This window comes from Hyaena hyaena, unplaced genomic scaffold (assembly GCF_003009895.1).
Source record: "Hyaena hyaena isolate Hyena2069 unplaced genomic scaffold, ASM300989v1 scaffold_729, whole genome shotgun sequence".
In the NCBI taxonomy this organism is placed as follows: domain Eukaryota; kingdom Metazoa; phylum Chordata; class Mammalia; order Carnivora; family Hyaenidae; genus Hyaena; species Hyaena hyaena.
The window spans coordinates 786,648-799,597 of NW_024081361.1; the positions used below are offsets into that span (position 1 = coordinate 786,648).

The 12,950-nt window shown below is 42.0% G+C and overlaps 1 protein-coding gene across 2 annotated transcripts in view; it reads right to left on the reverse strand.

Annotated features, from left to right (window-relative positions):
- Window positions 1–301: 301 nt before the first annotated feature.
- Window positions 302–12,950, reverse strand: part of GPR1 (G protein-coupled receptor 1) — a 44,221-nt gene continuing 31,572 nt past the window's right edge. Inside the window, exons 3-4 of one of the 2 annotated variants that reach the window (XM_039218004.1) lie at window positions 11,717–11,789; window positions 302–1,982 (exon numbers count right to left, since the gene is read on the reverse strand). In XM_039218004.1, coding sequence (XP_039073935.1) covers window positions 887–1,954 — 1,068 coding nt within the window. In that variant the 5' untranslated portion in view covers window positions 1,955–1,982; window positions 11,717–11,789 and the 3' untranslated portion in view covers window positions 302–886. The remainder of the gene's footprint in view (window positions 1,983–11,716; window positions 11,790–12,950) is intronic. The other variant, XM_039218005.1, reaches the window with a different exon arrangement.

Genomic DNA, 12,950 nt, shown 5'->3' on the forward strand with positions numbered 1-12,950 from the left:
GCCTGGTGACTACTTTGACCAAGAGAGTACAGTGGATGTGATACTGTGTCAAGGGTCAGACATAGCCTTTAAGAGGACTAGATGTCCACCTTGGTTTCTTAGAGCCCTAAACTGTGCCATATAAGAAGGCTGACTACCCCCAAGGTACCATGCTGGAAGAGCTGTGAAGAAAAAGGAGAAGAGAGGAAGGGAAGAAAAGACAGTAAGGCAGAGGAGACAAGCTGTTCCCAACCTCAGCCACTGGGGTCCCCCCAGCCCAGCTGAAGCTCCAGACCGTGTGAAGTGGAGAGATGAACCATGTTGCTGTGCTTTATTTGAATTTCTGACTCAGAATTATGAGATATAATAATAATAATAAATTGTGATTTTAAGCAACTAGATTTTGGGACACTTCACTAAGCATTCATAGTTCACAATGTTTTAAACTACTATAACAAACTATTACTTTAATTTATAAATGTATGTACATAGATTTCAAAAAATAAAGAAATTAAGTACATGCTGTATTTTTAAAATATGTCTAATAGGTTACTTGTGCAAAATTAAAGTGAGCTTAAGCACATATTTTAACATTTTTGAAATGAGTGAAGCATATATTTAATATGAAGATTTAGGACTTCCAAATTACTAAGATTAAAAAAAAATAGCTGATACTGTGTCAACAGTATGGTATAAGTAGCAAAAATGACATAATTAAAGTCGCAGGCTGAAAAATGAAGATCTTTCCTAAGTTTTATACCCACGCAAAAATGTAATGCCAATAAACTGACTAAAAATAATAACAAAAAGATACTGTTAGTTCTATACCTTGGAACCAAATAATCTGAAAGCATTTGTCAGGGAACCCACACAAAAGCTTTGTACTGATTTGTGGAAGAGTAACCACTCACTGAGCTGTTTCCAGGAGACAGAGGTTCTTGGTCTCAGAGTTCCTGAGCTGTTCACTCACTGTACTAGAACAGCTGACTTCCCGCAGTGTGTGCTTTAGTATCTCAGCAACTGAGGCCCGAAAGTGAGTTTGGAACTTCTTACTAATTAGGACGTAAAGGATGGGGTTCAAACAACTATTGAGGAATGCCAAGCCAGTGGAGAGGGGGATGCCGGCCTGAAGCACCTGGTGGAAATAGCTACTATGGTGGATTGTAAGCTCCCAAATGCTAAACAGGTGATAAGGAGTCCAGCAAATCAAAAAGGCCATGACCACAGCTAGGATGGTCCAGAAATGCTTACTGGAGACCAAGATGCTTCGCTTCTTTACCTTGAAGATGAGACACAAGTAGCAAATGCTCATTGCGAGCAAGGGGAAGAGGTACCCTACAATAAATTTCACCCAGGTCAGAACATGGTGCCTCATGAAAGTAAGGTCAGGATCATGTTCGTGGAAATTGTTATAGCAAAGAGTGTGGTTATTGAACTCCAGAGTGTCCCGGAAGTATAGGGCAGGACCACCCATTAGAGAAGCCAAAACCCAAATGAATATAATAACTATAAGGGAGTTCTTTAGGGTTCGGTGCCGATGAGATATGACAGGATGGATTAAGTGGATATAGCGGTCCAGGCTGATCACCGTCAGGAAAAAAACACTAGCAAACATGTTCAACTGGGCAATGAAGGAATTGGCCTTGCATAACCAGATGCCAAAGGGCCAGTGGAAATTCATGGCTACATAGGAGATGTATAGAGGTAGAAAGAGAAGAAAAATGAAATCCGCGATAGCCAGATTGAGGAACCAGAGAGCGGTGACTGTCTTCTTCCACTTGAACCCTGTGAACCAAATAACCATGGCATTTCCTGGAATGCCCAAAATAAATGATAAACAGTACAATGCCAGGGAGACCCAGTGAACAACTCCCAGGTTGGCCTTCTCCTCCAAATCAGACTCTGAGGAGTAATATTCCAGGATATAGGAGTAGTTCTCAAATTCTTCAAATAAGGTTTCGTCTAGATCTTCCATGACCTTGTCAAGTGGAGAATGAGGATATCTATAGAAGCAAATTTTAAAAGAAAGAAAACAATGTTTAAAAGAAGAGGAAATGTTCAGTGAATAAGGAACATCAGGATAAAAAATTTCATCTTATGAACTAGAAAAAGTCAATTTTTGGATAAGATCTGTGATTATATTCCAGACGTCCAAATCTTGGTGGACCTCAATGTTGTTCTGATTACTCTCAAAACTGTGAGAACTCATTTTTGTAAAGTATTCAGTAAGTGCCAAATTAAAATGATGCAGGTTTAATTTCTTTATTCGTAAGACTTAGGTCCTGACTCTAACATTCAATAGACATATATTAAGTTCTTACACTGCATGATTATTTTATGGAAGATACAAAAGAAAACAGATGAATACTTACGTGGTGATGACTTCAATTCCCTTAGTTGCACCCTGACTTCCCAAGCTATAGGCAGAGTTCCAACTGCTTCATCAATCCACCCACCGGGATGTCACAGACAAGTGCTGGAGATTTTGACACCCTATTTTGCATCCATGGATGTTTTGATTCTATGTTTATGAATGCAAACATGCTTATAAGAATTATATCATTATGGAAGACTTTTCAATCAAAAAGTATCTTTCGGAGTAGACCTGACTACGACCATTTAATTTCTATATCAATTTCCTATAGAGTGCAGCTAACCTTTATTTAAATTTTTATTTCCTTAAAATTTCTTTGAATTAATTTGAATTAATTATCTTTTACATTTACAACCAAAATATGATTTTTTAAAATGTTTATTTATTGGGGCGCCTGGGTGGCTTAGTCGGTTAAGTGTCCAACTTTCGCTTAGGTCATGATCTCGCGGTTCGTGGGTTCGAGCCCCGCGTCGGGCTCTGTGCTGACTGCCGGCTCAGAGCCTGGAGCCTGTTTCAATCTGTGACTCCCTCTCTCTCTGACCCTCCCCTCATGCTGTCTCTCTCTCACTCTCCTAGAAATAAATAAAACATTAAAAAAAAAATTAGAAAAAAATAAAATGTTTATTTATGTATTTTCAGGGATGAAGAGGGCAGAGAGAGAGAGGGAGAGAGAAAGAGAATCCCAAATAGGCTCTGTGCTGTCAGCACAGAGTCCGACGTGGGGCTCAAATTCACAAACCATGAGATCATGATCTGAGCCAAGATCAAGAGTCAGATGCTCAACAAACTGAGCCACCCAGGAGCCCTGAAAAATTTTGATTTATTAATCATTTTATTTTGTTTCTTTTTCTCCACACAAAAATTTATCTATTATAATTTCACCCGAACTTAAGTTTTCTTTCGTGACCTTCCTCCCTCCCCCCCAAAGGGTTAAGAAGACTATAAAGTCCATCTTTTCATTCAGAATAAAGTGCGCTGGATGCGATTTTAATGATCTCAATTTTATTTCTTGTTATTTCTGTCTGTTATATTCAAAGTCGAGTAGAAAAAAGATGAACAGTTGCATTTATTTCATGGAGCTATAATCATTAATGGGGCAAATATGTAAGATCTGGGATTACAATAGGGTTAGAATGAAGAGGTCAAAATATCTCGTGTTGCTCAGAGACATCTTACACTCGCTTCTGCTAACTTTGAATTCATTATCCCACCTAAAATTGTCTGAGGAATCTGGCAGGGCATAATTAAAAAATAAAAGCAATTGATTTGCATCCTCCCAGACCCAGCTACCCTGCTTTATTTTTCAATATTCAGCTCCAATGCCACTTTTTCCTAGAAACATTTCTTGATATTACCTTCCGCCAGATAATTGTAATAATAGTAACTATTAGTATAAATAAAAGTCAATATTATTGGGAATTGTCTGGGGGCCAGTCATGTATGATATAATCTGATTCTCACAAGCATCTTATAAAGTAGGTGAGTGGTACTATTATGATTTCCATTCACAAGAAAGGATACTGAAGTTTGAAGAAGCGTAGTGAGTTGCTCAGGCACACAACCTATAACTGGAAAGTCAAGATCTAAATTCAGACTTGTTGAAGCCAAGACCTGAGCTCTTAGCTACTACAACACTATGTGACACTGTACTCTTATTGTACTTAATATACTATATCATCATTGGTTTATGATTAATTTCTGCCCTACCAAACTCTCAATTCCTTGACAACAATGCCTTTCATCCCTGAACCCCATGGTGCCTGGTACAAGTCTTAACATATCACAGATGCCTAACATGGGCGGAATAAATGACTGGCTCTGCTACAAATCCTGTTCAGAACCAAATGCAACAGAAGAGTTCGTGAGTTCACCCCTGAGTCACTGTCATTGCCAGACTCTCTCTGACCTTGAGTATGCCCAGGATCTTGGCTTTTTTCTTGACACCAAGTCTTTTCCTTCATGTATCCCTATTCAGTGAGCAAGAATTGGCTTCTTTCTTGTTGCCTTTTTCTTGCAGGTCTGGGATCTTATTCTGCCCACTGCTTCTGGTGCCTGGGCCTCCTCAGTGTCAAGTCTTTTCTAGCCTAATGTCTAACTTGCTGTCTTGGTTTTCTGCCTATATACTGGGACACCTTTTCCTTCCTGGTGCCTATGACCTTTTAGGCTATTAGGAATTCTGAAGCCAAATGGTCCACCCACATGGCAGTCTAAATCTCCTTACAAAGTCCTAAGCAGGAAGTAGAAGGAACCTCATTCTCCAAACACAGAAAGCCAAAGGAATAGCTAATTGCACTGCAACAACTATCCTCACCAAAGGTCAGAAGCCTTTCCTTCCAATGCCATTACTGACCTTGCTGGGCCAGAATGATCACAGGACCTGCTGAACTACACCCCCCACCTCTTTTCCCAGTTCTCTTGGTGGAGGGGGGGCAGCACCTTGCAAATGAGTGACTTAGGCCAGCCGTTTCAGAATCCCTTCAAACAGAAAACTCTGTATCAGAGAGTTTCCCAATCTTCCAGAAAGCAGATGAGTTGATTAGACACAACATCCAGGTAGTTCAAGCTTGGAGAAAGATCTTCAAGAGTTGCTGAATGTTGCCCAGCCAAAACCTTCACAGGAAATATATATAACCTAGGAATTCCCCTACGATTTAGAGCCGGTATTTTTGCGTGCTGATGATGGTGAGGGGTATGGGTAGGATGGCAGAAAGAGGGAAGGAAGGCAGAATTCAGCAACTCCCCGCCGAGTCCTTAGACAGACAGCTAACCCTTACGGACATATTCTCGTAGAATTTTTATACCTTGCTGATATGTTGCTTCAGTTTATAGGCACCTCCAGATCGAATTAAGTTTCCAAATTTCACACCTACCCACCTATCTAGCGACCATATTAGTTTCACAGGGCTGACATGACATAAACTTAAAATCTTAAAATTTTAGGGGCCTCTGGGTGGCTCAGCAAAGCAGCCAACTCTGGATTTTGGCTCAGGTCATGATCTCACAGTTTGTGAGATTGAGCCCCACAGTGGGCTCTGCACCGACAGGGCTGAGCCTCCTTGGGATTCTCCTTCTCCCTCTCTCTCTGCCCCTCTCATGCTCTCTCTCTCTGCCTCTCAAAAAGAATAGGGGTGTCCGGGTGGCTCAGTTGGTTAAGCGTCTGACTTCAGCTCAGGTCATGATCTCATGGTTCGTGGGTTCAAGTGCCATGTCAGGCTCTGTGCTGACAGCTAGCTCAGAGGCTGGAGCCTGCTTTGGATTCTGTGTCTCCCTCTCTCTCTGATCTTCCCCTGCTCACGCTGTCTCTCTCTCTCTCAGAAATAAATAAAAAAACATTTTTAAAAGATGAATGAATAAACATTTTAAAAAATCTTAAAATTTTAAAACAAATTTATTGTCTCACAGTTTGGAAGCTGGAAGTCTGAAGTGAGGGGCAGGCAGAGGGGTTTCCTTTGAGGGAGGATCTGTCCCATGCTTCTTCCCTAGCTACTGGTGGTGTGCTGGCAAGCTTTGGCCTTTCTTGTCTTGTTCACATGACACCCTAATATCTGCCTTCATCACCACATGGCATTCTCCTATGTGAGTGTCTGCAGTCTCTGTGTCCAAATTTCCCCCTTTTATAAGGACACTGGCCATCCTGGATTACAACCTACCCTAATGGCCTCATTTTAACTTGATGACCTCTGTCAAAAACTGGTGCAGCCCCTCTGGAAAACAGTGTGGAGGTTCCTCAAAAAATTAACAATAGAACTCCCCTAACACCCAGCAATTGCACTGCTAGGAATTTACCCAACGGATATAGGAGTGCTGATGCATATGGGCACATGTACCCCAATGTTCATAGCAGCACTCTCAATAATAGCCAAAACATGGAAAGAGCCTAAGTGTCCATCAACGGACAAATGGATCAAGAAGATGTGGTTTATCTATACCATGGAATACTACGTGGCAATGAGAAAGAATGAAATCTGGCCATGTGTTGCAACGTGGATGGAACTAGAGGGTGTTATGCTGAGCGAAATAAGTCAGGCAGAGAAGGACAGATACCATATGTTAGCACGTATAGGAGGATTAGGAGGAACTTAACGGAGGACTGTGGGGGAGGAGAAGGGGAAAAATAATTGGGGAGAGGGAGGGAGGCAAACCATGAGAGACTCTTGAATGCTGAGAACAAACTTAGGGCTGATGGGTGTGGGGGGGGTGAGGAAGGGGGGTGATGGGCATGGAGGGCACTTGTGGGGATGAACAATGGGTGTTATATGGAAACCAACTTGACAATAAACTATTTAAGAAAAATAAACAAAGGGCTGCTGACAAAGATTTTAAAAAAACCCAAAAAACAAAAAAACCTTAATTCCAAATAAGATCACATTGTGAGATAATGGGGGTTGAGATTTCAACATCTTTTTGGGGGGAGGGAGCACAATTCAACCCATACCATGAACCTAGAGTTGACAAGCACCATTTCTGAATTGTAATCACTCGTTCATTCAGTATGTATTTTTAAAAAAATCTTTAACGTTTATTTTTGAGAGAAAGATAGAGAGAGACACAGAGCATGAGTACAGGAGGGGCAGAGAGAGAGGGAGACACAGAATCTGAAGCAGGCTCCAGGCTCTGAGCTGTCAGCACAGAGCCCAATGTGGAGCTTGAACTCACAAACCGCAAGATCATTCAGAACATATTTAATAAGTGTCTCCATTTCTCTGGGACTATTCCAGTTAATTGCGCTTCCTCACTACATGAGACAATTATTTCTTCCCTCTTAGTTTTTAGATTCTAGCAGAAAAAGATAGACAATAAAAAGCAAATTACATGCTATTTAAAAGATGGTAAGGGCTGTAGAAAAAACTGGGGGAAAAGAACAGAATAAAGGGAAAAGGCAAGGTGGTTTTAACTTTCAGTGGGATGAACAGAGAAGGACTCATTGAGAAGATGGCAACCACAAAAGATGGGGGGACATGGGGTAAGGGAGTTCGTTATGTGGACCTTGTAGGCAAGCGTGTTCAGGCAGAGGAAACAGCCAGTGCAAAGGCCTATGGCAGAGTGCATCTAACATAGTCCAGAAACAGTAAAGAGGCCGGTGTAGCTAGAAGACAGTGAGCGATGTGAGCAAGGGGAAGAGTGGAAGAAATGAAGCAAGAAGGGTGTGTGGGAGGTCAGATCATGTGGGCGGTTGTAGGCCCCTGAGGGACGCTGGCTTGTACTCACAGGGAAGTGGGAGGCCATGATGGATTTTGAGCAGAGGTGAAATGTAATCTGTTTCTATTACGAAATGATCCCTCCTTCTGCTGTGTTGGGAACAGACTGTTGTGTGTGGTGGTGGCGGTGACAGTGGCAGTGGGGCACAGCAAATCTAGACGTAGCAAGACCAATTCGAAGATTATTGCAACAAGCCTGGTCAGAGAGGAGGGTGGCTTGGATAAGGGTGGTAGCAGAAGTGATGAGAAAGGACTGAATTCCCTTTTTTCTTAAGTTTATTTCTTTTGCGATTGAGAAAGAGGTCGGGGAGGGGCAGAGAGAAGGAGAGACCGAGTCCCAAGCAGTCTCCACACCGTCAGTGCAGAGCCCACTGCAGGACTCGAATTCACAAACCATGAGAGCGTGACCTGAGCCAAAACCAAGGGTTGGAGGCTTAACCACCTGAGCCACCAGGTGCCCCAGGACTGAATTCTGTTTATATTTTGAAGGCAGAATCAGTAGGTTCCTTGGCGGATCAGTTGTGAAGGAGAAGAGTCAAAAATGACCCCCAGACTTTAAGGGGCCCTCCGTACCCGAGTCTAAGGCCCTTTGCTACCCTTTGTTCCTCCTCTCATTGGCTAGGCTATGGACCCAATGAGCAGCTATCTTCTACCATGTGGATGAGGAAAACATGTTTTTTTCATAAGCTAGAAGAAGCTTGGCCCTCGGATGACCTCATCTGAGGGAGCGGAGCAGCCCTACCTCTCCAGACTTCCTTTTTCTGCATTACTAAGTGAGAAAATATGTGCCCTGCTATTCTTTTGGGCTTCTATTAAAGCAGCAGGGCTTGTATCCTAACTAACTTAGCTCCTCTAGATCTTGCCGTGAAGCACTATATGGAGACCCGCCATGCCCACCTCCCGTGGAAAGAGGCTGTAAGAAACCCTCAAGGTAGGAGCTACTCCTAACAGTGGTCATGGCTCCCGGAGACTTACTGGCAGAGAGAAAGTGGGGTCCTTCCTCTAGGGACAGCAGGAAGACAGAGGCTGCCTTTGTAGGCGAGATCTCTCTTACCCAAGGCAGCATTTCCATCCCTCTTTATACAAGGAATGTACTTTCTGATCTGCCACAGTCACCACGGCTTCCAAATCTCTCATTTATGATACCTTCGAGAATACCGTCAGCACTCAAATTAGTAATCTTTGCTTAACATTGTACCCTGTACCTAGAAAGAAATGAAATCACTGCAAAACAAAACTGTACGCATATGAGACAGAATACATACATATAAAGTACGGATAACGTGATCTCAAAATAATACCTGCAACCTCAAAGTAATTATTAGTCTGCAAAGAAACCTCGCTACTTTGTGCACTTCTGCCAACTTAAATTTAAGGACCTATAGAGATGACTTTTTAAATTTTTAAGAATTGGTATTCTGCTGTCTCATCAATCATGCTGTGTTAGACTTGTCTGTTTATACTCGGTGGGATAAGAGAGAGAGCAAAAAAAGACACAAAAAGAAAGCATGAAAAGATGTGTCCTCAGCCTAACCACGTGTACATACACTCACGTGCATACATACACATAACCATATGCTTTTTGAGAAGTGATGGAAGGCTGGCCATCAGACTCAGTGGTGAAACTGGAGAAACATCTGGGCAATAGAAATGAGCCTTGCTGGGCAGTGACCAGAAATGGAGATGAATAGCAAGCGAATTAAGTCTTCAAACCCAGGCTTAAAGGAAACCCTGTCATTTATTAAATAGGCAGAGTCAAACCGTCTTGGCTGGCAGTGACTTTCCACTGAGACCTCATATAGCTTTCTCAATTTAGAAATGCTTCTAAGAGCACAATAACCATGTCAGGATGAGACGTTCAGACTTGCCTGAAAAGAGGAAATAGCTACTGTATTTGTCTTAAACCCCATATGTGCTGCTGAAAGGCAAATAAATAACTCTGCCTGAGATAAAGACTAACAGATATACATGACCATAAAAGCATTTGAGTAGCCACTTAACTAAGTACCAGGCTGCACTGTGGGTGTGCATATATACAGGTCCATCAAGTCTGTTAGAAATGTGTGATAAATGCTCGGTGGGGAGCAAAGGTCAGAGGACTACCCCTGAAGTCTGCGGTTTGGTTTCCAAACAATATGAAGAGGGATGTTTACCGCAGGGATTCAGCTTCTGTGAGGACCCAAGTAATCACATTCCTGGGTTACATTTACCCAGGGACTCAAGTAGCAAATGTCTAGTCCTGGAGCAGAGAACTATCTTTTTTTTTTTTTTTTAAATAAACTGGTCTATGATCTATTCAGATTTAATAGATAGTAAAGCCTGAACTGTTTTCTGAATAAGTAGATTTCACTGCAAGAATCCTGGCAGAAAGCATGGTGATAAATAGTCTGTAAAACCCAGATGATTTTGGGGAAATACATCTGGTAGAAATGTGTATCATTAAACTTTTAAATGTGGCTTTAAACTTTTAAACTTTTAAATGTGGCTTGGCTATAGAAGGAAACATTTTGTTTATCTACCTTGACAAAATGCAGAGATTCCTTCTGGCAGAACATGTGGTGAATGCAAGGGGGTTTAATTGAGCTCCACAATGGGGCGCCTGGGTGGCTCAGTCAGTTAAGCATCCAAATTCGGCTCAGGTCATGATCTTACCGTTCGTAGGTTCGAGCCCTGCATAGGGCTCTGTGCTGACCGCTAGCTCAGACCCTGGAGCCTGTCTTTGGATTCTGTACCTCCCTCTCTCTCTGACCCTCCCCTGCTCACACTGTCTTACTCTCTCTTAGAAATAAAGAAAACATTAAAAAAAATTTTTTTAATTGAGTTCCACAATGATGAATTAGATGGATTTTTATGGACTGTTGCAAAAATGACACCTAACAGAATCTTATGAGAATTTAGCCTCTAAGCTACTTTGAACGGAGAGAAGGATATGATGTTGTTGATCTTTGTCTCTGTGGATTGTCCATGTGAAGTTCCCCCAAAACCTGGTAAAAAAGAATTCAAGAGCTGAATGTGTCTCCTTTGAAAAACTTGAGGGAACATGTATTTTACTTCTGAATGAATGACAGTAATGAGTGGAAAGAATCAATGGCCATGACAGAGAAACTCTGGTGAAAACCACAGATCGGTGATCCAGCAAAACTTTGTTTTTCAAGGGCTGTCTTCTTAGGGAAGAGAGATTTTTTTTTGAAAAGCGTGTGTGTGCATGTGTGTTGGCAGGGGGGTGAGGGAGGGAGCTGGGGGAGTTAAGGGAGCATTGCTCAGTATTTTCCACTAGCTGTCAAATCTCTATACCACACCCCAGATTATACTCAAGATGCTTGACACCAGTAGAAAATTATGCTGCCCTTTGGATGAACAATCTCTGCTTGGAAGACGTTGAAGTACTGCAGAGTTTTATAAAGATTCCTGCTGATTCACTTAAGGGAAGCCAGGGAAGTTTAAATGGAAATTAAAGGTTGGGTGTGAGATTGATCCTGCTGGTGGGGAGGCGGTAGAGCGGTGACGGTCACATTGTTTCTCCCATCCCAAGCCTGGAATAGCGCAAACCTTCATAGCGAAGCAAAACTGCCCCAGGGGAGTGTTCTGGTAAATGAAGGCCTTTGAATGTCATGCTTAAGTACTTGGATTTTATTCCATTGCCAGTTGGGAACAAATAAAAATGTTTGTAGCAGGGAGTGACACCACCAAAGCTTTGTTTTTGTAAAGACCATCTGGCAGCAGTTTGGAAGAATGTTGCCATGACTGAAGACAAAGATGGAAGGGCCTTAGGCATCAGAGTGAGAATAAAGATGAGGGAGACATCTTTGAGAGACATGCACTTAGGAAATTAATAGAAGATTTCAGGAAGTTTAGCTAAACCTTCACAATAACTTTTTTATTCAGTTGGCATAAAAGTCAACCTCAAATAGAAAAGCTAACAAATTTTAGGCATACAAATGTTTTATTCACTTTTCAAGGCAGTGGGGTTGGGAGAGAGTTCTTTGATGGGAAAAAAACCACAAATGAATTGAGTGGAAATGAAATGATACCTACTTTCATTGTTTTGGGACCAAGGTCTTTTCATAAAAGCCACTTGCTGGCTGACCAGAAGTACAGCCCCTACGCTTCGCTTGGAGAGTTGAAGAAGACAAAGCACATATTTGAAAAGTCAATGCCTACTTACGTTTCAGTTGTTTTAATGCTCCACCCAGAAGTTAATATCCAGATTTGTACAATCCGTATGGCTCTGTGGACTGCTGGGAGAAAACACAATGACTAACCTTGGGTTGGTGACAAACTTTTAGGCTTAATTTCTTTGCAAGACTTTCAGCTAATTAACACACAGATATAAGTTAAATATCCAGCAATAGGGGTGCCTGGGTGACTCAGTCGGTTGAGTATCCTACTTGATTTCCGCTCAGGTCAGGATCCCAGAGTCGTGGGACTGAGTCCCACGTTGGGCTCTGTGCATAGTGCCTGCTTGAGATTCTCTCTCTCTGCCCCTGCCCTGCTTACTGTTGCTCTCTCTCGAAGAAAAAGAAGTTGATAAATAAATAAATAAATATCCAGCAACAAAATGATCTGTGGGCTCTGGAATCAGAATGCCTGTTGTCAGATCCCAGTCCCACCTCTTCCTGGCTTAGACAAATCACCTACTCCCTCAAAACCTCAGTTTCCTCATTTGGAAAATGGGCATAGTAATAGCACTAACTCATAGGGTTGCTGTGATGATCACATAAGGAAATCCTGAAAAAGAAGTTTGGCTTAGTACCTGACACATTAAGCATGTTCAATAATTGTAGCTATTGATTATTACCAGTTCAGGACTAAACAGAGCACATAGTGGAGGTGGATGTGTTTGTGTGACTTCATGAGCAGGGTGAGAAGATGTTACATAGAGATTTAAAAACTTGGTTTGGGGACAACTGGCTGGCTCAGTGAGAAGGGCACTTGACTCTTGGGCCACCTGAATGGCTCAGTCAGTTGAGTGTCTGACTTTGGCTCAGGTCATGAGACAACGTTCATGAGTTTGAGCCCCACATTGGGCTCTCTACTGTCAGCGCAGAGCCTGCTTGGGATCCTCTGTTCCCTCCTCTTTATGCCCCTCCCTTGTTTGCACTCTCTCTCTCTCTCTCTCAAAACTAAACAAACATTGAAAAAAAAGAAGAGCATTCAACTCTTGATCTCGGCGTCATGAGTTTGAGCTCCATGTTGGGTGCAGAGATTACTAAAATAAATAAAACTTTTAAAATATATAAGTAAATAAATAAATAACCACTTGTTTTGTTTTATGGGCTTCTTCTTTTTAAAAATATTGAATCTCTACGCAGTTCACACATTATTAGATGCCTGTCTTCTGAAGGTGTTTGAGTTGGGGGCTCTGATTATTATCCCCAAATCTGGCCAAAAGTGGTGAA